The sequence below is a fragment of the Chrysochloris asiatica genome, unplaced genomic scaffold, assembly GCF_000296735.1.
Source record: "Chrysochloris asiatica unplaced genomic scaffold, ChrAsi1.0 scaffold00005, whole genome shotgun sequence".
NCBI classification, from domain to species: domain Eukaryota; kingdom Metazoa; phylum Chordata; class Mammalia; order Afrosoricida; family Chrysochloridae; genus Chrysochloris; species Chrysochloris asiatica.
The window spans coordinates 9,537,470-9,563,662 of record NW_006408523.1 but is presented as its reverse complement, the minus strand read 5'-3'; the positions used below and the strand labels follow the sequence as shown (position 1 = coordinate 9,563,662).

General features: G+C 45.1%; 1 protein-coding gene across 1 annotated transcript in view; it reads left to right on the top strand.

Moving 5' to 3' along the window:
• The first annotated feature begins 3,584 nt into the window (after window positions 1-3,584).
• The window catches only part of FGF9 (fibroblast growth factor 9), a 56,133-nt gene continuing 33,524 nt past the window's right edge, over window positions 3,585-26,193 (top strand). Inside the window, exons 1-2 of the mRNA XM_006831957.1 lie at window positions 3,585-3,879; window positions 16,651-16,754. Coding sequence (XP_006832020.1) covers window positions 3,603-3,879; window positions 16,651-16,754 — 381 coding nt within the window. The 5' untranslated portion in view covers window positions 3,585-3,602. The remainder of the gene's footprint in view (window positions 3,880-16,650; window positions 16,755-26,193) is intronic.

Here is a 26,193-nt window from a genome sequence, read left to right as displayed (position 1 = left end):
ATGTGTCAAGAAGAGACTGTCAAATAAACTGTTGGGTTTAAAAATCACCAAGAGTATCTGCTGCTTCCACCATAGGCAGAAATCTAGGGGAACTCTATAAGCAGCAGTATAATACCAGTGACTGCATCTTGGATGACTCTTGAGTGCTGCCTGTTTTATGGGCATTGTTTCTTTTATTCCTTGCAACAAGCTTCTAAGGCAGGTGTTATTAACCCAATTATACCATGTGCCTCTAGAAAGCTAGGCCTGGTGCTCTGGACACTCCACATCTGTATTCTCATTGCAGAATACTTGTAAAACCTGCCAAAGGCCTGCATGTAGGAGCTCCTTATCATTGCAGAGCTGTGAGAGGAGCTTCAGAAAGCCAGTAAGTGGGGCGAGTACACCAGAAATGGGATGGGGTCAGTGGGAAAAAAAAAGAGTAAAAATGGCTAAAACAGAAGCAGGGGGAAACCTGATGTTTCCAAGGGGCAAGAGGCAGCAAAAGCTTCTGTAAACTGGAGTTAGGGATCCAGATGGAATGTGGACTAAGCCAACTGCAGAGGAGAGATGGCCCTTGATGCTTCCTGAACCTGGGAAAGTGCTTCATCAGCGACTTTGCTCTCTTCCATTGCTGCAGCACTTTTTAAAGTGACAGTCACCCACTCTGCAGGATTCAGTAGCAAGAAATGGCCGTTGCTCATTGGCTGACAGTCTAAATTCAGACTGAAAGAATGTGGTTGCAGACAGCTGGGTGGAAAGAGTCCTCAGTGGAAATATCCACAGGCCGATCGTCCCTTTCCTTATCAAGTGCATCTCTCTCTATTTCTTTTTAAAAAGTAACTAACCCAGTTCACTGTGCCTAAGTGGTCCTGGAACCCGAGCGCTGCGGGTGATTATTGCGAGCTAGTTGGGTGCTTGATGAGAAGGGACACTTCCTCCCTAGCTTCTTTTATCTGCTACTTGAACACTTAAGGTTAAAAGTCCTCTCGGTACCATCGTGCTGATGATTACTGTAAATACCGCGGGGCAGGGCACTTGTGCTTTATAAAAACGTAAGCAGGACGCACGCAGCAAGCAGCCTCGGACACCCAGTGACCCGAGACTGCGGCAAAGGGGTGTGGGAGTGGAAAGTGGGTGCACTCTCCTCCCCCCAGCCCCGGCCTGGAGCACGCCTTCCACAGAGGTGGGGAGGAAGGAAGGGGAGAGGTCGCTCTAGGTTATTGACACCCTTGGCGCCCAGGAAATCTGCACATTCATTGCTCCCTTTCTTCTTCCCGAGAAACCCTAGCGTCCGGCGAAGAGCCCGCTCGGGTGCCTTGCTCCCAGCCTTTGGCTGAACTACCCAGGCGGATTCAACTTCTCCCCCCGCCCCCCGCTCCGCCCCTCTACCCCGCAAAAGGCCCCGGTTCCTCTCCCTCTGCAGGCATCCAGCCTCAGCTTTCGACTTGGCTTTTTGCTCTCATGCCCGGCAGTCAGGAGCTGCGTCTAGGGTCTACAACTTCATCCTCTTTAGAAGACAATGTGAACAAAGAAGAGCGGGGCGCCAGGGGTTTGCGGTGGGCTGAAGGGTGCGTGTGCGCGTCGGGGGGCGCCCTGGTGCTCGGCGCTCGGCCGCCGCTAGGGGAGTCGGGGCACGCGGCCGCTCGTCCGGTCAGAGCGCAGTGCGGGCCGCCGGAGCCGGTTTCGCGGCGGGATCCAGTGGGGTCCCTGGCGGCCCAGGCTGCGGGGCTCTTTGTCCCGGCCTCTGGCTGCGCGCCCACTGCCGCCGGCCGGGTGCAAAAATCCGTCCTACGTTGGGAACCAGGCCCGCAGGCTTCTACGGATGATCCCATTGGGCTGAGCAGGAAGGAAACGCCCGGCCGGCTCGCCGCGGCTCCGGCGCCTGCAGCCACACAACCTCGGCTGGGAACCGGAGCAGAGGCGGAGACGCCAGGCAGGGATCACCCCAAACGGTGTGCTTTCTGGGGAGAGAGCACCTCACTGAGCGTCTTCCAACCCCAAACTCCCCTGAAGATACCGACTGGTTGGGGGCAAATGAAAGGCGAGGACTGAGAGAGTTCTTTAGCGCCTCCCCTGCGGGCCGCGCTGCTGCGGGAGCCAGCGGCTGGGGCGGGACCTCAAAATAACCCCAAAGCCCAGTCCTGCGGAATATGTCCATTCAGGCGTTCAACACAACCGCAGCGAGAAAGAAAGAGATGGACAGATAAAAACACAGAAAGAGAGCTGCTCCCCTCGCCCCCCGCAATCTGTTTTACCTGCAATATTGTTTACGCCTCGGTGTGCCTGGCAGCGAATGAAAAAACTGCCAAGTCCGTCCTAGCCCAGCAAAGCAAGCCTCCTCCCGCCCGGCACTCTCCATCACACCTTATTCTAGAATGCAAAAGTCCACGTAAAAACTGGTTTCCCAATTTAAGCCCGGACTTCACCAAAGTCCCATTTACAACCTCACAGCGAGCCAGAGTTTAGGTTCCCGGTGAAAACTTTGAGTCGAGGAGACTCGGGGTATTCGCCTCCCGACTCCCTGTGTATCTGATTTGCGTTTTACTTTCGAAGGAAGTGTTTCTTAGTTATCCTAGGGAAGGGCCGCGCTTTGGGACGACTTGCTGGGGCTGCGGCAGAGCGGCGCGGAGCCCGTGGGGCTCGAGCCCCGGGCCGGGCGGCGAGGTTGTGCTTGCTACTGCAGCAGGTGTGGCGGGCACTAGGACCGCGCGGAGGCTGGCGGAGGCCGCGGCGCTACCTTAAACCCAGCCCAATGCCGCTTCCTGCGCCACTCTGCGTGCAGGCGGGGGATGCGCAGGAGGAGCCGCTCCGCCTGAGTACAACACTCCCCGCGAGCCGGCGCGGGCAACACCTGTTCCACGCCAGCCAGAACGGCACACGAGCTCCCGGACGCGGTTCTCCCTTGCTCGCTGCTCACCACTCATTCTGAACCAATGGACATCTGCGGACCCTCTGGCGAATTGTGGATATTAGCTTTGGATGCCTAAAGTTTTTTTCCCCCCCTTTTTGTTTAATTATTATTATTATTTTTGGAGGTGGGGACCGAGAGGGGAGATTTGTCTTCGCCAACAACGTGAGCTTTTTTTTCCCCTTGAAGGATTCATGCTGATGTCTGCAGAGTCTGTTAGAGAGTAAAAACAGCGCATGTCTTCCTGGATCAGGATCCGTAAATTCTGACGTAGCCCGTGCATCTTAAAAATCCCTATAATAACGCCTAGGTATTGAAGTTGCTATGGTCATTCTGATCTCAAAGCAAATGGAGAAACTACGGATTTTTTTCCTTATTACAGTTGGATGGGATGAAGACCTTACTGCCTTCTAAGAGCTGGGGATCTATCGATAGAGATACATAGATATGTTTATAAATATGTCAGTGTGTGAGTATAAAGTAGTGGTTTCTTAGACTATCAGTGGTTTGACCTTGAGCCCGGTACCAGTGAAAACAGATTATTACTTTTATTTATGCATTTCATGGATTGAAGAAAAGAACCTTTCCCCCCCGCCCCCCTCTGCAACTGCAGCCAGGGAGGAGAGTTGGATATATATACCTCGCTAATATCTTCTGGATTTGACACCATCATTATTGTTTATTCTTGTGCTCCCAAAAGCCGAGTCTTCTGATGGCTCCGTTAGGTGAAGTTGGGAACTATTTCGGTGTGCAGGATGCTGTGCCGTTTGGGAATGTACCCGTGTTGCCGGCGGACAGCCCGGTTTTGTTAAGTGACCACCTGGGTCAGTCCGAAGCAGGGGGGCTCCCCAGAGGACCTGCAGTCACGGACTTAGATCATTTAAAAGGGATTCTCAGGCGGAGGCAGCTCTACTGCAGAACTGGATTTCACTTAGAAATTTTCCCCAATGGTACCATCCAGGGAACCCGGAAAGACCACAGCCGATTTGGTAGGTATACCGTTAACCCTTTAGTGTCCTTGCCATGAAATGTCCGGGGGATTTTGACTACTAAAAAGGTGGTGGATGGGCGGGGGGCATGCAGACAAGGTCTCCCTTCTTGCTCTGGTAAGGAGTTAAAAAAAAAAAAAAAGGCCTCCGGAATTGCAGATCTGCTGCTGGCACTGATATGAAAGGCTTTTTTTTTTTTTTTCCTCTTTCTCAAATGGGGGTTGAAGGGGTTGGCATGATTTATAAACTGAACACAACCTGGTTCCTTTGCATCGGATCCGCGGGACGATGGGGTTCAGTTTAAGAAGTTTCTTATGAATGGACCGACTTCAGGAGTTTAAAGCTTTAATCATTAACTACTTAAAAACTTGAAAATAGATTCAGTTCTCTAAAGGCAGTGGTGCTCATCTTTTACCCAAATGAGGGTTTTAGTCCTCCCCACTCCCCCCTGGAGTAAGTATTGCTTGGATGGTTACGTCGCGAGTGTGCTTTAGCCCCACTGTGAGGGTCCGAGAGCCCCACAGGCGAAAGTTGCTGACCGATTGTGCTGTCAGAGTGGAGCTCGAGAGTTTAGACACAGCAGGGCTGAGACGCTGGGGGAAAATTTGACTTCTGAAGGGACAGAACGCTCCCCAGGAAGACTTGTCTTTTCCGCTTCCAAGTTATAACCTAAGCGCTTTCATTTCCATAGTATGTGCGTTTCCTGAGCGACTCTCGTGTGAATGAGTGTGAGTTGCGTGTGCGTGTGCAAAAAAGCGAACTAATTTTAAAGGGCATTCCAATGAGTTCACTTGCAGAGGGCAACGTTTGTGACTCAGCATCGAGGGCTGCGGACTTCAAGACTGGTGACTACACACACTTTTTAAGTGTCTGCACACACGTGCAGGCTAGGGCAACCTTAGTCCCAACAATGTGAAGTCAAGTAAACAGTCCTAATAGGGGACCCTTGAGCATTTTTTCTCCCTTCCAAGGGGCGGGGTAGGGGGGCACGAGTCTGTTGCATGGAGTTAACTCCTGAGTGAACCCACCTGACTACACTTAAACTAGGTCGTAAAAACCAGTGCCGTGGCGATTTTTCTTTCTCATGCTTTCATGCCAGATGTTGAACGCGATCTAAACGGTGTGTTTTAGCTTCAAGGGACCGTAGGTGACACCGATCTGGTGAAGGTGAGGAGTCCTCAGGCCTGGGATGAGAATGGTCGCCGCTACCGAGGCCCACCGCGCAGGCCGAGCGCGACCTGACAGTCTAAAATTGCCTAGCGTCCCCCATCTCCTCCCCACCCCCCCTGCTGCCCCCAGCACACACACTCGCTTAAAAAAAAAAAAAAGCAGTTGTAGCTTTCGGGCTTGCAATTATTCCGTTGAAATAGCGCTTTCCCCTTCCCTTGAGAAGTAAACGAAGCTTTTGGTTGTTGCAAAGTGGGGATTAAACTTTATGAAAAGTGCTTTGGCTCTCTGGCTGCCGCTGCAAGGACGGCCGCGGTGCCTAGCGTTTAATACCAGAACAACAGGCGGTGGATGGACGCGTGTGGGAGTGCGAATCGGTCCAGGACCGCAGAGGCCACCCTCCGGGCGTCGGGGGCAGCGCCTGGCCGAGGGCGGGACGAGTCGTTGTCTGTCGGGGCGGCCTCCGGGGCGCTTCCGGAGACCGGGAACCTGGAGCCCCGCCGCGCGCGGGTCCGGCAGGTGCCGCCTAGGGCCGCCCGGGCTGCTGCGCGCACTGGGCGGCCTCCCGGCGAGATCCGCTAGGTCCTAAGCGCGCTCGGGTTCGGACTCCCTTTCTCCCTGGCTGCTGATCGGAGGCAGGATGGTGCTGGGACTACGGTGCAGAGAGCCGGGCGGGTGGGGACGGAGACCCTCTGACCGCGTCTAGGGACCCAGATGCTTGCTTTCAGTTAAAGTTTGGGGCATCAGTTCTCTTTGTGTGCGAGTGCATCCAGGAGGCTGAAGGCGCCGTGCAGGGGCGCGGCGATCTGCTGGGTGAGAGCGTGGAGGCGGGCGCCGCGGCTGCTGAGTTCGCGGCTGGGATTGGGACAGTCTGCGGTCTGGCCCCGAGCCTACGGCGTCCCAGCCTGGCTAGCTACCCACAGCGCTTCCCCGCTTTGGAAGGGCACCCACAGGCTCTGGAAGAGCCGGGTGGCTCCGCGGGGCTCCGCGGGGCCTGGGCGGGCAAAGTCGCAGCCGCGGGGAAACGGTGGGACGGACAAAGGGCCGCGGCGCGGGCTGCAGGCTATTGTTAACGTACTGCCAGATCACAGCTCCGCTGCCCACAGGCCCCTCTCCAGCGGCGGCCTATCCGCCCAGGGGAGCCGGGGAGCGCGTGGGGCGCCGGCGGAGGGCAAGCTTTGTTGTGTGGGGACGCTGCTCCGATCCAGCAGAGATTCGGAGCCCCGGCGCACTGCAGGGTTGAGGGAGGGGTCGTGGCGGGTAGGAGTTCGGGCTCCTCTACAGTCAACCCCTCCTCCCCCGGGTCCTTTTCTTTCTTTTTTTCTTTTTGATGCAGTCACCTTTAGGATGGGACGTTTGTCATATGCAGTCGAATCGTTATAAATCCAGGAACTCAGCTGCCTGGGAGAGCCGGGATGCAAAGGTGGGTGGGTGAGGTCAGGGGTTGAAAGAGCCTTCCGGGTCTTCGGGAGAGGACTGCAGGTACAGTCGTTGAAAAAGACCACAACTCCCCCCCACTAGTCCCCTTTCCCCTCCCCCTCCCAATCCTGGAGGTTGGAGAAAGGTGTCGCTAAGGAAGTGACATCTCAACTCCTTAGACTCGCTCAGCACCGTTATCCTGGGGTGGGGGCGCAGCCAAAGGAAAAGACCCCTAGTGCTGGGTGTAAGGGAAGAGGAGCCCCGGGCCGGGCTAGAGTAAGGGGCTCAGAACCGATTGCGCGCTGATCGCTCTGGGAGCTGGCCGCGAGGGCCGGGTGCCCTGGGCGCTCCGCTTTGCCACTCACCCTCGTTTGGATGCTGCTGAGTGGGTGGCTGTGCGCAGTGGGGGTGGGGGAAGAGGGTTATTTAAGTCTTTCATCCGGTTGCAGTGAGAAGGGGGCCCCCCGGGGTGACAGCAGTGCCGCGGTCTCCTGCTGCTACCGCTGCGGCAGGTCCCAATATTAGCAACCCTCTGTGGCGCCTTGCTTGCTGAGGGAGCCTCCTACCCATCCTTACTGTCCCCGCCCGGTGTTTGGAGGGGCGGCGCTAGGACCCGGCGGGCGGGCGGGAGCGAGCTGGTAGAAGGAGGAGGGGTTCCTGAGGTTCTGCGGCAGCGCCTCACACCTAGGGCTCCCCGCTCCCCTCCGCTTCCACACCTTCTGCCCTCCTCCCTTCCCCCACCAGCAGCCCCCTCCCCCTCGGCCCTGAGCCCGCCCTTCTGGGGACTTGTATTTACCCTCAGTTTCTTTTCACAGTCCCTAGAAAAGGGTAGCAGCGGGTGGGTGGCTGGGGTGGGGGTGGGGGGTCGGGGATGAGTGGGTGGGTGTGGGGGGAAGGGTTTACACCTTGATTAAAATAGAAGGTTCATTTTCTACCTGAGATGAAACGGCAGAAGGAAACGTGCTGGAAAAAATAGTGTGTGCCATCGCCCTGCTGCTGCAGGTGACTGCAGCTGCGACCACGCTAGGCGGTGAGACAGCAGCGGCAGTGCGAGACACGTTGTTCCAGCCGGAGCTACAGTGGTGACAACTTAGGTGGGATCTTGGGAGACCCTTAGGATTTTTTTCTTCGGGGAAGGTGTTGTAAAGATGAGGCTGAGCCACTAGAGCGTGGAATTGTATCTTTGGGTAATACGCTGGGGGAACAAGACCTTTCGTTTCATAAATTGTTTTCTCCTTTAAAGCGCTCGGAGTCTTGTTAGACGAAAAAAAGTGAGCAGAAAATCAACTAGGGTGATGACAAGGCAGAATATAAACAAAGTGTTGACTCTGATCCTCTGTTTAACGTGCATAGTGCCTACAGTCCACAAGGAATCAGGGCTGACCACAGGCCTTGGTTGATGTTAAAGTGCCCTAGGGTCGGTTTCCACTCAAAGCATTCCTGTATAGAGCAGCTGGTGTGTTTGAACCACCAACGTTGCTCTTAGCAGTCCAGTGCTTATCCTATGGCACCACACCAGGATTTGGTGGAGAGGTGGAATTCCCACCTCCCCACCCCGCATTTTGCAGCTGTGACCCCAGATGCATTGCCCGTTGTTCAAAGGGGATCACGTGTCAGGTGGAAGCGCTGTTCTGGAAATGAGAAATCTGATTGTGTTTTAAGTTTTTTTAAAAAAGACCCCTTAATTCCAGAGTTTTAACTTAAAAAAAAATTCCCTTCCATATATTTGGTTCTTAAATATCTCACTGAGGGGTAGACTGTCTATTTAAGGAGCTGTGTTTAGGATGGGAAGGAACTCCTCCGGTGGCACTCTGGGGTAAGCATTGAATGCTAATCAAATGGTTAGCAGTTCAAACCCACCAGCTACTCAGAGGGAGGCTGTCTGCTCCCATGTAGGAAACCCTATGTAAGGTCACCATGAGTCTGAATTGATTTAATGGCCATGTGTAAGTGGGCTTAGAATTGGTTCGGAGCCTTGAGAAATTGGTGGGGTTATAACTCTTCACCAAATTAGCAGTTCATAAAGGAGCTCTGGTAGTGTAGTGGTTACGAACCGGACTGCGAACCACAAGGTCAGCAGTTCGAAACTACCAGCTGTTCCATGTGAGAAAGATGAGGCTTTCTGCTCCCGTAAAGATTTACAGCTTCGGAAACCCTGTACAGGGTCGCTATGAGTTGGAACCGACTCCACGGCACATAGCAGCAGCAAGGAAAATCAGATTTGTTTAAATTGCTGTAGACCCTGATTTACTCTGATCCAGGACTCCCAGATGATAGATCCAGCAGCCTTGGTGTGTGTAAGAAGCTCTGTAGGGAGGGGGCTCAATAATCAATAATACTGCCTTTCTGTGCAGTATGCATACATTTTTGTTTGAAGAATGTGACTCTGCTCAGTGTTGGTTTCTTTAAGGTTTGGGCCCAGAATGAAATTATTTCCACAGTTTTTCCACTTCCCACAGTTGGCCTTATATTGGTCATGGAAGGAAGTCCCAATCAAGGTGGACTCTAGGGAGTTGGCCCTTTAGAATAGAGTTTGCAAGTCCCATCAGTGTTGGACTGATCGTCAACAGCTTGCTTGCATGTTGATGGTAAGGAAGAAGAAGGTCCTTCTAGTCATTTTCCTGAAGTAGTCCCAGGAGCTGACTGGGTCTTGTAGAATATCATCAACTCCCTTGGGGCTCAATGATCATGTCCTCATTTGGAACTGTTGGTGGCTGTGGAAGACAATAATGACATCGACTCTGATTCCCATGTCATTTCCTCATTAGCCATGGCTGTGGCCTTCCGGAGCTAAGGGTGACTAAGTTTTATCTACTCAAGAGTAGAGAGACACTGGCCACCGAGGTGTACAAGGTTGAGGTCCACGCCATCCTTTATCTTCCCTTCATTGCCCTCCTCTCCTTTTGATCATAAACATTTGTAAGTTGACACAGAAGTCTTACATGACCTGTTATTGATTCAGCATCTCAGTGCCACACACTCAGGGAAACAGCATTGGTAGTGGGTGGAATTCAAGTCAGTAGTGTTGGAAACACTTGGCACAGGCCCACCCAGAGGAAGGCTAATTGAATGGCAGAAGGTCATATCATTCAATGTAGGCAAGATGGTACTGGTGATGATGATAAGGATCTCAATGTGAGCTCGGGGGAGGGAGGGAGGATGGATCCTGTTGCAGCCAGGTTTTTCTGACCTTCATCGTTGGCGTACTCTGTATGTACTGGAATGGCAGGGACTCACACATTTGGGGGTCCTAGCTGCTCCTTGGACATCCATACAGGGTCATGATGAGTCAGAAATGAGTCGACGGCACTTAACAACAACAACAACAACAATTTGCCCTAAGATAACTAAAGACCCTTAAAAAGAACTAACCCGTGATTTTGAGTTCTCTGTTTTCTAAGGAGCTGCAGAGTTATGGATGCTAACCATATCTTCTCCACCTGGGGTCAAAAGATTGCTCCTTGGAGAATTATTTCAGATATTAGTTCTTTCAAGAAACCTCTTCTGGATCCCTTTCCCAAACCTGAAGCCAGTTTCCCTCCGAGGACACCAGCCATACCTTGTAGAGAGAGCTCCGTCTCACTGAAGTTAGCACCTCTGGTATTTATCTGTTGATCTGACCCCATCTTCTACTGGATGGTGAGCTCTTTGAGAGTCTAGGGTCTATTTTATTTTATTCATCTTTATGGACTTGACATATGGCATGGTATTTGGCTTATCATGGCCACTCAATAATAGTTTGTTGAATGTATAAATGAATGTTTATAAATGACAGCTATCTTGTCAATGTCAAGAAAACACACACACACACACACTCACAACCAAGATAGAGCTTAATAGTTTCATCTGCGACTTTATATACAATTTTGCTGATAGTGATGATGATAGTATTTTGTGTCTTTACCATTTTCTAAGCATAGTGCTATGCGTTTTTGAGGATTATCTCACATAGTTTTCATAAAATAACTTTTTTAAGTTTTGAGAAAGTAACTTTCACATTCCAAATGGCTCCATTTAAAAACACTGTACCGTTAATTTTAAAATTATTTCTGTGACTCGGTCTGGGTGAGCAAAATAGCAATGCTGACGTTTTAATAACTGGGATCTCTAACTACTGGGTGAGTGTACGTCTGTCTTGCCCTCTCCTCCCTCCCTCCTCACTGTGTACTTTTCTTGGGCCACAGCCCCTTCCTTGTCTCCATCTGTGCATGTGGATTGTGGCACTAGATGTCTTTCTTGCAGATGTGGGATCTGAGGCTCATGCTAGGATGGGACAACATGTGGATGAAGGTCCTCCACCAGTGAAGACAGTCTCCTTATCACTTTGCACTTTTTAAGTTGACCCTTTTTTATAGGATGCTCAAGGCAATGCACCACCAGCGCAAAGAATGTAGGAAGGAGGCTTAAGCAACATTTTTTCTCTCTTTTTTTCAAAGACAGGACTTTATGAGTTACTTATTTTTTTTAAAAAAATCTGAAAATAAAGTCATATTTAATTTAAAAATTGGGAATTACTCACAATTATGACTACCAGAACACACAGATCTGTGTTGGAAGTGCAGCTAGGATGCTTCTTAGAAGTAAGGATGGCAGCACTGTTCTTTGGACATATTGTCAAGAGGGACCAGTCCCTGGAGGAGGACATCAAGCTTGTTGAAAAGTGGGGGTTTGGTGACAAAGAAGAAGACCCCCACTGAGATATGGGTTATCACAGTGACAGCAGCGCTGGACTGAAATGTAACAACAGTGGTTAGGATGGCACAGGGACTGGGCAGTGTTTCCTTCTGTTGTGCCTAGGGTCAGACCAATCCTGTGGCACTTCACAGCGACAGGAACAGGACGACCCGGCTATTCAGTTTTCTAGCATTGTGGAGCATTTGGAAGACTGAATGATGATCTGAGATGCTGTGGGGCTAACTTGATTGCAACATACATAGTTCCCTGAAGCTTATCTTTTCTGTTTTAAGAGTTTCAATGTCCTTTCCTGGTTACTTTCAAATAGACTTGCATAGCTGACTGCCAGTGGTTAATTAAAACACTTGTATTTGGAAGAATAAATCCTTTCTTTTAATATCATGTATTAAATAACCCAGTGTTATTAAGTAATAGCTATTTATTACTACGTTGATTTCAGAACTCAAGCGCTTTAGCTGAAAAAAGCTACGTATACACAGAGGAGCCCCTGATGGCACAGTGGTTAAGCACTCAGCTGCTAATTGAAAGATTCTGGCCTTCAGGGTCTCTATGAGTTGGAATGGACTTCATGGCAGTGGGTGTGGTTGGACGTGCACGCCAATGACTTAGGTAAATAATCTACATAGGAAGGCATTTGCATACCATGTTTTGCAAGATGGCTTCTGGGAGCCCTGGTTTACCTGTAGAAGGGCACAGTCCCAGTAGCTCACCTGTTATTCGTTCCCTTGCTACTTTCAGAGCCACCCACCAGGGCAGGACAGTGTGGTGTAGTTAACTAATACCTCCTAGTTACTAGTAAGGGCATGTTGTTGTTGTGCCGAGGAGTCAGTTCCGTCTCATAGCGACCCTGCACAGGATTTCGAGGCTGTAAATCTTTATGGGAGCAGACCGCCTCATCTTTCTCCCGCGGAACTGCTGGTAGTTTCCAACTGCTGACCTTGCGGCTAGCAGCCCGATTCGTAACCACTACACTACCAGAGCTCCTTAGGAAATGAACAGAAATCACAGATACATTAAGCAGTTGCTCTAAGGAATAAGAAAAGTAAAACCAGTGGTGGTGGTTGTGTTCCGATTCATAGGGACCTTATGCACAATGGAATGAAACACCTTCCAGTCCTGTGCCCTCCTCACAACGACAGTTACTTACGTTTTAGTCTCGCATCTATCCATCTCATGGGGAGTCTTCCTCTTTATCATGGACCCTTTGCTTTACCAGGCATGCTGTCCTTTTTCAGGGACTGGTCCCTCTTGAAAACATGTTCTAAGTATAAGAGACGAGGGCTCGCCATCCTAGCTTCTAAGGAGCACTCTGGCTGTATTTTTCCCAAGACAAATCTGTTTGTTCTTCTAGAAGTTCATGGTGCTTTTAATGTTCTTTTCCAACACCATAGTTCAAATGCCTCAATTCTTTGATAAGTCGTCCTTATTCATTGCCCTACTTTCACATGCATATAAGACAAATGAAAATACCATGGCTTGGGTCCTCAAACGGATACCTTTGCTCTTTTAAACTTTCAAGAGGTCTTATGCAGCAGATCTCCTTAATGCAGTTTGATTTCTTGACTGCTGCTTCATGAGTGTGGATTGTGGATCCAAACAAAATGAAATCTTTAACAACTTTAATCTTTTCTCCATTTATCATGATGCTATGTATTGGTCCAGTTCTGATGAGCTTTGTTTCTTTACACTGAGGTACGATCCATACTGTAGTCTTTGGTCTTCATCAGTAAGTATTTTAAGTCTTCTTCTCTTCCAGCTTCTAGTGGTTAAATGTGTAAGGATTTAGGCTTTAGAATTAAATTCCTTGACCGCAAATTATTTAACTCTCATGTGAACCATTTTTCTGCCTTTGGGGCTTAGTGAAGGACCCCTGGTAGCACTGTGGGTCAGGCATTGGACTGCTAACTTTAAAGTCAGTGGTTTAAACCCAGCAGCTGCTCCTTAGGAGAAAGATGAGGCTGTCTGCTCCGGTAAAGATTTATAGTCTTGCTATGAGTCAGAATCGACTTGATGGTAGTGGGATTTTTTGGTGGGGTGGGTTCAGTGGGAAGCTGCTATCTCACTGTTAGCTGGGTGGGAGCCTGTGTGCATCTGAAGTGAGCCTCATTCAACCAACCACAGAACCAGGGAGCCCTTGGGGCATATGTTTCCCACTAATTATATCAAATGGAGTCCTGGTGTGGTGCTGTAGGTTAATGCGTTGGACTGCAAAATTGGTTTGAACTGCGAGGTTGGTGATTCAAGTTCACCAGCCACTCCTCAGAAACCCTATGCAGGGTTGCTATGGGTTGGAACTGACTCAATGGCACTTAACAACAACAATTATATCAAAAACCATATAATCTCAACAGAATTTCTTTTCATTTCAAAATGCCTTCCATTACTGAAAACACATGCTTCACCAAAAATTTCAAAGCAGAAAACTATTCCATTTCGAAAGAGTTAACCTCCATAAGCCTCAATTTCCCCAAATATAACCTGAGGTTTAAACTATTATAATGACTAGGGTTATTCTGAGATTAAATGAGAGAAGGCCTTTCATGTGGCATGGGTTAAATACGCAAGTCTTTTAGCCATTCCCATTATTGCTATTCCAAATATTATTGATGTTTTGCAGATAGACAGTTCAATGTTTTTCTGAAGTCCCATAACCCCTGACTTTTGTTAGGTTTACTGGCCATATTGGAGTCCTGGTGTGGTGCTGTGAGATAAGCACTCAATCGAAAGAAAAGTTGATTTGAACCACAAGATCAGAGGTTCAGACTCATCGGTCGCTCTTCAGAAACCCTTTGCAAGTTCCTTATGAGCAGGCACTTAACAACAACAATGGTCATATTGACTAATATTCATTATTCATTCTCAGCCCTACCTCATGTTTAGGGAGAATGGAAAGATGGTCACATGCCCCTTTAGGGAATGTAAATATCTTTCCATTTTTTGATTAAATCTTTCCTCAGTGATCTGGTCAATGAAATTGTTTAGACTTCAAGTGGGGCAGAATATTACCTGTTTTTCATTTCATAATGAAAATTAGATATTAATCAACTTCTTATACTAATTTCAGGTTAATGACGTCCTAGATGAGAGGGGTTCAAAAAGTTTGTGGGCAAATGGGATTAAGATAGAAGGAATTAATTTTTTTCCATAATTTTTTTGCTTCTCCAGGTAGCCGAGACTCACATATATGAATCATGGTTGTTAAATATAGTTCAATGGAATGTGATTATGGCATTTCAAAGAGCGTGCATCTCATGTAAAAGGAATTATATAGAGATATTACCTTCATTATCTTGCATACAGTTTTTGTAAGGTAGGGAAGGCTTGTAATAAAGTGGCTTGTTTTAATGTAACTTCCATGTTGTTGTTGTTAAGTGCCGTCAAGTCAGTTCCGACCCATAGTGACCCTGCATAGGGTTTCTGAGGAGCAACTGGTGAGCTTGAACCGCTGACCTCGAGGTTCACACTGACTTTGTAGTCCAGCGCGTTAAGCCACAGCGCCACACCAGGACTCCAGCTTCCATGATATTGTCATGAATTATCTCACATCTGAAACATAATTTGTAATTTCTCCTTTTATTGTTTTTAAATTCTAATAAAATAGTTGATCAGATCTAGAAAATAAACTTGATAAAGTGTAAGTATGACTTAATTGCTGCATTTTGTGCACATAATAAGGAATACTTCTGTATAAGAAACGTCTCTGTTACTTACTTCCCTTCTGAGCAGCAGTTTCTCTGGAGTTGAATTCTTTGCCTTGTTCTATGTGGTTCTTGTCTTTTTCACATTGCTGTGCAGTCTTTGTTGTGAGAAATAAAATTGTGTAAAAATCCACGTGAGTGTCTCTTTATTAGCCACACAAGACTGACAATAGTAAGCGTTATCCTTAGCTTTTTCAAAACTCTTGGGCATCAGTAATTTTTTCAGCATTTTAAGATCACTTTAAAACCAGAACTCAATATTAGCTACGCATTCGTGCAGTGTAACACTTGAATTTATTACAAAAACGAGACAGTTGCTAAACCCAAGGAATAATTAGCTTTGTTCTAAATGTATTGCGTGCTGGTCATCTGAAACAACTGGATACAGAAATGGCTGCTGTTGTGTGGACATAGAATTCTGCATTTTTGCCCAGCTGAGGTGGTGTTATTTTTAGTGAGGTAAATAAGGGGAGAGGAGGAACTCACTGAAGATCATTATTCTGATTTGATTTTGGGATACAGTTCTCGTGTCTATTTTAAATCAAGAACCTTTTTTTTGCACTCCCTCCTCCCCCTGCATCACAATGTTATCTTAGTTATTTAATTACCTCTGAGGTTTACATAATAGAAATCAATATGTCTTTAAAACAGAAATATTTGAGATGTGTAGAGTCTGTTTTACTTCTCCAGATCCGTCTGGATAATTTTCTATATAAACCAATAGAAGCTTTGACTAGTACATCAAACTCTTATTTTGAGAGACAGAAGACTCTTCTCTGAATAGATTTTTTTTTTCTCTTTCTGTTATGTGCCCCAATACATATACTTAATTTCACATTTATAAAGTGGAAATAGATTGTTTTTCTATTAAAGTATACTCTTTGAGGTAATTAGAATACATTGGTTTATTCATCATATTGTTGTTGTCAGCTGTCTTCAAGTTAGTTCTGACTCACAGCAACCCTGTATAGGGTTTCTGAGGACAGCTGGTAGGTTCAAATTGCCACCCTTTTGATTAGCAGTCCAGTGTTTATCCTACAGCACCACATCAGGACTCCATTTAGCTTGGCATATTTATATAGATAACTTTTTATTTCTTTCAATCTAGTTTAAAAAAAATGATATTTACATTTTTGATGTAAGTTGCCACAGAAACTTGAAGGTTTCCTTCAGCCATTTCTGCACACATTGTTTGGTGACACTGCTGACATTCTCCATAATGCATGGACATTCTTAATATTTCCATTCTGGCTGTTCTCGTTTCATTAATCTAATTTTCTAACTTTTTTATTCTGAAGTTAGTTTGTTTGTTATGCAAGTCATGATATTGATCAGTATGATATATCATTATGATCAGTAAGGAGCCCTTCTCTGGTGGTGCAGTGGGTTAAATGTTAGACTGCTAACTGAAAGATGGGCGGTTCAAACCCATCTGCTACTCCAAGGGAGAAAGGTATGCTCATCTGCTTCAGTAACCATTTGTAGCCTTGGAAACCTTACCGATAGTTCTCTGCTCTATAGAGTTGCTAAAAGTCGGAATTGACTTGCTGGAATTGGGTATACTGTGTTTTTTTTTTTCCCAGGGGGGTGGCGTTTATTATCAGAATTTATATGAAAAATAAATTCTTTAAGGCAATTCTTTTAAATGGAAGACAATTCTTTAACTAGTGTGAGATTTTCTCAGTTGGAAGCTGGGCTTAATGTTCCCTCCAAAACTGCTTGTGATGTTAAGATTCCAAGGAAATGAGCTGAGGTTTGATGTGCTTTCTGTCTTTTCCCGTTTGTTCCCCAGGCATTCTGGAATTTATCAGTATAGCAGTGGGCCTGGTCAGCATTCGAGGCGTGGACAGTGGCCTTTACCTCGGAATGAATGAGAAAGGGGAGCTATATGGATCAGTAAGTACTATGAGCCACTTTGCCGGTGTTTCTGCCTTACCTTTCATTTGAATGACATCTTCTCTGGGTTGCTATGAGTCAGTTCTGACTCCAGGGCACATAACCACCACCACCAGATTCAAGATAGCTATGGGGAACAAATGAATCTAGCGGGAAGTGAATTTAATTTTGTACTTTTTGAGGAAAACCTTTTTGTTTTTATGAATAGATATCCACTCTGGATTTTCAGTAGACCAAAGATGATTTGAAAATTATTTATATGCCAAACCATCTTCATTATCAAGCAAAGAATAAAAGAAAAAACCCATCTTCTTGTATTGAATGGCAGTTATTTTTGAAACCAAGTGAAACGATCTTGTTTTCCTCCAGCCTTGCCAAGCATTGGAATTAAAATTAGAAATAGACTATGCAATGCATATAAACCCTCTCTGTGAGCTGCATGTGATTTTCATTTTGTGGGGAGAGAAAGGAGATGGGCATTGTTGTCAGCTATTCTTGTATGTGAATGACTACAGTGTCATTATTTGAAAGTATTTTGAGTCTCTTTCTTCCCCCGTCTCATTTCCCATCTCCACTAGGTCTAAGTTCCTTGGGGGAAGCAGTCAGGTCTATTCATTGTGGTCCTATCCAGTGCCAGGGGTTTTGGTAGTTCAGTAATGGAATTTTCCCCTTCTATCTGGGAGACCTGTGTTCGTTTCTTAGTCCATTGTCTTCATGCACAGCTACCCCTTGTCAGTTAGTGGAGGTTGACATGTTGCTGTAACACTGAATAGGTTTCAGCAGAATTTCCAGATGAAGTCACATTAGGATGAAAGTCATGATTATCTATTTCTCCAAATCTGTCAAAGGGAACTGTTTACATCGGAATGGTCTGATCTGCAACCCGTGATGGGGATGGCGCAGGACCGTGTGGTGTTTCATTCTGCTGGAGAAAGTCCCTGTCCTCATGAGGATTCCCTTCTGTGGGGAGGACTGACTTTGTGTCTCGTATTCCTGCTACATAATACTGTGTACACAGGAGGTTCTTAGTAAGTTTTGTGAACTGTTTTGTTGTTAAGTGCCGTCGAGTCGCTTCCGACCCATAGCGACCCTGTACAGGGTTTCCGAGGGTGTAAATCTTTATGGGAGCAGAAAGCCTCGTCTTTCTCCCGTGGAGTATGCATAAAAGATTATTAGTTAATACAGATGAATCTAGGTTTTTAACATTAAAACTTGTAGGGAAATTAACCTTTAGTTTGCCATTACAGTTTTTCATGGTGACCTGAGAATTTCATCCATTTTATCTGAAATATGAGAACTCTGATTCATCTCAACAAAAGCTTGAAAATTAAAAACTCAGAATAGGAAAAGTCCCGTAGTCCTCAGTCAATAGGAATGAAGGGCTCTTTATGGGAGCAGAAAGCCTTATGTTTCTTCATGGAGCAGCTGGTAGATTTGAACAGCTGATCTTGTGGTTAGCAGCCCAATTCATAACCCACTACGCCACCAGGGAGATAGTATCATAGTTTCACTCAAAAGCTCTAGTTGACAGTAAATTTATGGCCTATGTAATTCAAACGTGACTTGTACCGTTTTAAATGATACATAGATGAATTTAAACTTGGTAAAAATTGAAACGGTAGGTTGGTTGATTTAGTTAGATATTTAAGTCTTTTTTTTTTTTTTTTCAGTAATTCCTTGAGAGAATATTTAAAAATATGTTCTTAAGAATAGGAATGAATTTACTTTCTAAATGATCACTGCCAACATTTTTACAAAGACATGAAGTTACAAACTGAAGGAGGCTTTTATATTTTAAAATATAAGGTCATGTTGTCTTATGGTTCCACCATTAAATTGTCTCACCTTTTCACATGCAATGTAGATTTCATTAAATCCACCGCAGTTGAGCTCTGTAAGATTCTTTTTGTGTTTTGACACTGGAGTTCTGATTGTGAATGGGTGGGCGTACTATACAGTCCATCATAAGGGTCTTCAAACTTTCTTAATCACACACCCCAGCCTCCCCACCCCCAGTTTTTTTGAGTATGGATTAAAAAATGCATATTTAATTATTTAGACATTATATAAGTGAAAGCATGGTTCACATATGTTGTTTAATTTTTAAAACATGCATTAGAAGAAACATTTGAAAAGGGTGAGATTAATGAGTCACCAGAAGTAGAACTGATGTAACCAGCTGATTCCCACTCCTGGCAGCACCATCTGGGTTTGAACAGAACCGTGCTCCACAGGATTTTCAATGACTGACCTTTCCTAAATTAGATTGTCTGACCTTTCTTTCAAGGAATCCCTGTACAGACTAGAACTGCCAACCTTTTGGATGGTAGCAGAGTGTGTTAACTCTTTGCACCAACCAAGGGATTCTTAAACAAAAGTAGTAGCTGTTGTTGGTGTTAAGTCCCATCCAGTTGGTTCTGACTCATGGTGACCCTGTATAGGGTTTCCCAGGAGTGGCTGGTGGGTTTGAACTGCCGACCCGTTGTTGGCAGTTGAGTGCTTATCTGGCAGCACCACATCAGGATATTTATTTTCCCACTCATGGATCATCACAGAAAGTCCACTTTAGAGTCCACCAGCCTGTTTTCCATTCCCATGCGTAATGACGTAGACTCCTGAGGTGCACTGGGCAACAGGGAGAGCAGAGGTAACTTTGTGATGTCTCAGCTGAGCTGTGTCCTGTCTCCCATCTAGATGGTTTCTGTGACTTCCACACTAGTTTCTTCCTCTCATGCAGTTGCTCTCCTGAGTTTGTCTGTCTTAGGTGGTAGCACAGTGCAGGGAGCAGGGTTAGGGCTCCATTTGGTGTGTGACTGTAAGACTGAATGAAGTCTGGTGACAAGACTGCCAGCAGTGGTGGGGGCATGGTGTGACACTGGAGAACCTCCACTCTATCTCAGTATGTTTCCCGTGCATCCACCACGTTGTTTAGGTCTCTTCCAGCACACTTCCTTCTGCCCAAGCAACAACATAGGTAGCCTAAAGCTCTGTGTACTGAATCCCATCTAGGCCAAGGCAAGTGTCCAAGGAAAGGCACCTGTTCCTTCTGTGCTACAGAAATGCATCCCTTCTGTGTGAAGAGATTTGTCAGGCTTACAAAGGGGCTCTGAGGAGAGTATGACAAGGAACTCTCTCCATCTTGTGATTTCCTTGTAGGAAAACATCGGAAGCTGCTTCCCCTACATCCAATTTCTCCCATATCCAATCCACTCTCTACCCCGAGGGCCGAATTCCCTTTTTTAACCCAGAGAGGAGTGTCGCTCCTCAGTAGAGAGTCCTTCAGAGATGCCCCTTTGTAGTCTGCAGGATAGCATTCAGTGCTTTCCACAAACCACATTGCCTGAATTGACTTTGCCAATATTGTCCCCTAGGACTCCTTCCTCATGGAATCTGAGACAGTCTGCTTATCGTTTTATGAATGTATTATGCAGTCTTGTTCGGACATGTGGTCAAGTTAGTCCCAGCCTTGGGAACTCTTTTCCCTTCTCACCGTGCATCACTGAATTTTTTATTTATTTATTTATTATCTTTTTCTTTTTTCAAATGAGTTCCTTTAATTCCCGGTGGTACAGAATTCTGGGAATAATGAACATTGATGAGCAGTGCTGGCAGGTTCTGCCTGGGTTTACTGACCACACAGCTAAGACAGGACTAAAGAGATGGACCATTGGAGGATTTCTTCTATTTTTTTTTTTTTTTTTTCTTAGTTTTTTTTTTAAATATACAAAAGGCTCCGAGACAACACTCCAGTCTAACTATGGGTGGCAAGAGCTGTCCTCCAGGTAATTCAAATGTTTAAACCAAAATGGGATCAAGGGTCACCATCGGCACAGCCACAAACAGCAGCAGGTTTCTTGCCAGATTTCGTAATTCCATCTGTGGCCAGAGGGCCCTTCAACGCGGCCTTTGCTTTTAGCTCTTCAAGTTTTTTCTGCTCTTCTTTTTGTTTCTGCTTAAAAGCCTTCTATTCCCCGTCTATTTCCTTGTTCTCTTTCTTGGGTTGTTTCAGGGGCTTCTTCTTGTCACCTTCGTGGCCTGACGTGGTACCTGCTGCCCCTTCCCCAGACCTGCCACCAAAAGCAGAGCTGTATCACTAATCTTTAAGGCTCAGTGAAAACGTTACCTCTTCAGCAAAGCCTTTCCCAAACCCCTAACTCTAAGAACTGGTACCTGCAGGCATTCTAGTCAGTATCATGTATATTTCCTTCTGAGCCCCAGCAATATTTTGCTTATATTGATATTACCACACAAGTAGCAGTATGGCCACTTTCCTTTATGTATTAATGTTTCAGGAGGGCCTGGGTCGCCTTTTCCCTTAGAATGTCATTTAACACACAGCAGTGAACCTTACACCTTGCTCATAGTAGCTGCTCAATATATATATATATGGATGACATGAATTCAAAATCATGACTTCTTTCTAGTTTTCATTAAATACATCAATATGGACCTTGTCCTAGCTCTGTTTTTATGGCCAGTGAATATTTTTAGGCTTGTACTTGAAGGAAAAATCACCACTCTCCATCCCATGCTTAATTGGAGTGTATCCCTGGTGGATATGGCCCGAGGGGGTATGGCGGAGGCTGGAGAGAGAGAGTGTGGTGGAAAGAGCATGGGAGCAAGAGTCAAGAGACTTGAGCGCTCGGTTTGTTTCTGCTACTAACTAGGAACCGAGCCTCATTTTCCTTTCCTGTAACGTGAAAGCTTGAGTCAGGCCTCCGTCATATCCTTTGCCAGTCTGGACCTCCAGGATGCTTTATTTGGCAGTTTCCTAGCTGCACTGTTGAATCCACTCTTCCTGACATTATGTGCTCACAATGTTTATGCAGCCAGATCTTTCTGCCTCTGACAGATAGAGCCGGGAGACATGCTCCCTGAGCAGCCAGGTTATTTTCCCTTTAGTCGGTACTTGCTGCAGGTGAGGGGAGAGGGATAGTGAAAGGCTCATGGCTGCTCCGTGGCTGGGACTCTCCATTTTCCATTTGGTGTGGCCATGGGGATGAGGAGGGATCACACATTTTCATGGTGATGAAGTGGAAAGTAGGAAGGAAAAGAAGCAGGTAATAAATATATTGCTAACTATACCAACAATGAGAGAATGTGAGGGCCTTCAAAACCTGTGTGGAAAAATGGGATTACAGGGGAATGGAGTTTTCCCACAAACTTTTTGAAGCCCCTCATATATGAGTTGAAGTTATGTAAAACTCAGTGAACTGAAATGGAGAAGTTTCCTTTCTAAACCTTAGAAAAAAATGGCAAAGACTGATCTCATTAGGAAACAAAGTCAATAAGGCATTGGGGAAAACAGCAGTCACTTTTATGAAGTCGTGTCTAAGTGTGGCAAAAATTCATCTCAGCACAAAGCTTGGCTTTGTGGATTAACTTTCTCCTACCACCCATGTAGTTCTTTTGTTTCCAAGTTTATCTTGAAACTATATCTGAGAAAACGACCTGATACACCTTCAAAAAATGGCAAGCTTCTGAGTTGGTTCTGACCCATAGTGATCCTGTGTACAATATAATGAAACACTGCCCGGTCCTGCGCCAGCCTCACTAGTGCTGCTGCGCTTGAGCCCATTATTGCTGCCACTGTGCCAGTCCATCTTGTTGGGGGACTCCTTCTTTTTTGCTGTCCCTCCACATTACCAAGCATGATGTCCTTATCCAGGGACTGGTCCCTCTTAATAATATATTCAAAGTATGAGACATGAAGTTTGATTATCTTGGCTTCTAAGGAGCATCTAGTTGAACTTCTTCCAACACAAATTGGTTTGTAATTCTGGTAGTCCATGGTACTTCTCCAACACCATAAGTCCAATGCATTAATTCTTCTACAGTCTTTCTTATTCACTGACCAACTTTCAAATTCATATGAGGCTACTGAAAATACCATGGCTTGGATTAGGCGCACTTTAGTTTCTCAAACTGACATCTTTGCTCTTCAACACTTTAAAGAGGTCTTGTGCAGCAGATTTGTCTAATGCAATACATCATTTGATTTCTTGACTGCTGCTTCCATGAGTGTTGATGGTGGATCCAAGCAAAATGAAATCTTTGACAACTTTAATCTTTTCTCCATTTATATGGATTTTATTTATTGGTCCAGTGGTGAGGAGTTTTGCACTCAATGTAGTGCAACCCATACTGCAGGCTGTGGTGTTTGATCGTCATCAGTATTTTCAGTCCTCTGCTTTCAGCAAGCATATCACAGGTTGTTAATGAGTTGTCCTCTCATCCTGATGCCACGTTCTTCTTCATATAATCCAGTTCTTGGATGATTTGCTCAGCATGCAGATTGAATAAGTATGGTGAAAGACTACAACCATGGTACACACCTTTCCTAATTTTAATCCATTCATTGTCCCCTGGTTCTGTTCAAACAACTGCCTCTTGGTCAGTGTACAGCTTCCTTATGAGCACAATCAAGTGTTCCAGAATACTCACTCTATGGAGTGTTGTCCTCAGCTTGTTGTGATCCAAATAGTCAAAAGACTTGGCATAGTCAATAAAGCACAGATAAACATTTGGTTAGTAAGTAAAGTGCTTAATCACTGTGCCATCAGGCCTCCTCAATAGTGGCATATAATTCTTCAAGCCACCAGTTATCTGTCATTTTGCCGTATTGTGGTGGCTTGTGTGCTGCTGTGATGCTGGAAGCTATGCCACTGATATTATAAATACCAGAAGGATCCTCCTTGGTGGACAGGTTTGACTAAGACCTTGACTAAGACAGACTAGGAAGAAGGAGAGATGGACTACTTCTGAATGTTTAGCTGCTGAAAGCCGTATGGACCGCAGTGGAACATTGTCAGATACAGTGCCGGAAGATGAGACCTTCAAGTTGGAAGACATTTGAAATATGACTGGGAAGAGCCACCTCCTCAAAGTAGAGCTGACCATAATCATGTGAATGGAGCAAAGCTTTTGGGACCTTCATTTGATGATGGGACACAACTCAAAATGAGGAGAAATAGTTACAAACATCCGTTAATAATAAGAAGTTGAAAGGTACAAAGTAGAAATCTAGGAAAATTGGAGGTTGTCAAAAATGAATCTTGGGACGCATAATGATCAGTATCCTAGGCATTAGTGAGCTGAACTGGATGGGTATTGACGATTTGGAATCAGGCAATGGTATGGTTTACTGTGCCGAGAATGACAAATTGAAGAGGAATGGCATCTCATTCCATTGTCATAAAGATCATCTTAAGATCTGTCTTGAAGCACAATGCTGTCTGAGATAGAAAAATATCCCTACATCTACAAGGAAAATCAGTTTATACCACTGTTACTCAAATTGACACACCAACCACTAGAGTCAGTGATGATGAAATTGAAGAATTCAACCAACTTCTTCAGACTGAAATTGACCAAACATGCAACCGAGATGCATTGATGATTACTGGTGATTGGAACGTGAAGGTTGGAAACAAAAAGGAACGATCAGTAGTTGGAAAATATGGTCTTAGTGATAGAAATAATGCTGGAGATGATATGATAGAATTTTGGAAGACAAACAACTTATTCATTGCAAGTACCTTATTTAAATAACATAAAAGGTGACTGTACACATGGACTTTGCCAGATGGAATACATAGGAATCAAATTGACTACATCTTTGGGAAGAGATGGTGGAGAAACTCAGTATCATTTGCCAAAACAAAGCCAGAGTCAAACCATCAATTGTTCATATTCAAGTTCAGGCTAAAGGTGAAGAAAATCAAAACAAGTCCATGAGAACCAAATATATCTTTGTATATTTCCCATCTGACTTAGAGACCAACTCACAAACAGATTTGATGCATTAGACACTAATTACTGAAGACCAAAAGAACTGTGGGATGACATCAAGAACATCATACATAAGAAAGTAAAAGGTCACTAAAAAGACTATAAAAACAGAAAAGACCAAAGTGGATGGTTGGAAGAGGTGGAAACTTGCTCTTGAGTATAGAGAAGCAAATGGAAGAAATGAGGAAATAGAAGAGCTGAAAGAAATTCTCAAAAGGCAGCTCGAGAAGACAAATTCAAGTATTATAATAAAATGGAGTTAGAAAATCTAAAGGGAAGAACATACTCAGTATTTCTTTGGCTGAAAGAACTGAAGAAAAAAAAAATTCAAGCTTTGGGTTACAATATTGAAGGATTTGGTAGGTAAAATACTGAATGATGTAGAAAGCATCAAAAGATGATGGACGGAATACAGAGTTTCTGTACCAAAAAGAAATGGCCATTATTCAGCCATTTCGAGAGGTAGCCTATGGTCAGGAACCAGTGGTGCTGATGGGAGAAGTCCAAGCTGCACTGAAGGTATTGATGAAAAACCAAGCTCGAGGAACTGAAGGAATAAAGTTGATATCTTTCAACCAACTGATGCAGCTCTGGTGGTGTTCACTCATCTCTGCTAAGAAATTTGTAAGACAGCTACTTGGCCAACTGGTTGAAAGAGATCCACATTTGTGCCCATTCTAAAAAATGGAATGCAGGAATTATTGAACAATATCATTAATATCACATGCAAGTCAAATTTTGCTCAAGGTCATTAAGAAAATGATTGTAACTATACATCAGTGGAGAAATTCCAGCTGTATTTAGAAGAGGACATGGAATTAGGGGCATCACCGTTGATGTCAGATGGATCTTAGCTGAAAACAGAGAATAACAGAAAGATATTTATTGTGCTTTATTGACTATAAAAGGCTTTTGACTGTGTGAATCATGACAAACTATGAATAACATTGCGAAGAATGAACATTCTAGAACATTTAATTGTGCTCGTGAGGAACAACCAGTCCATAGACCAAGAGGCAGTCATTCAAAGAGAACAACAGGACCCTGAATGGTTTAAAATCAGGAAAGATGTACGCCATGATTGTATTCTTTCATCATACTTACTCAATCTGTATGCTGAGCAAATAATCCAAGAAGTTGGGTTATGTGAACAACAACTTGATGTTAGGATTGGAGGTAGATTTATTAAACCTTGCTTGCTGGACGTGAAGAGGACTTAAAATACTTACTGATGAAGATCAAAGACTACAGCCTTCAGAACGGAGTGCACCTCATTGTAAAGAAAACAAAAGTTCTAACAATTGGACCAATAAATAACATCATGATAAAAGAGAAAAGACTGAAGTTGTTAAAGGCTTCATTTTGCTTGGCTCCACAATCAACACTCTTGGAAGGAGCAGTCAAACAATCAAATGACGTATTGTATTAGGCAGATCTTCCACAAAAGACCTCTTTAAAGTATTAAAAAGCAAAGATACCAATTTGAGGACTAAGGTGTGCCTGACCCAAGCCATGTTGCTTGTCTCATATGCATGTGAAAGTTGGACAATGAATAAGAAGACCTGTAGAAAAATCAATGCATCTGAATTATAGTATTATGAAGAATATTGGAAGTACCATGGACTAACAGAAGAACAAACAAATCTTT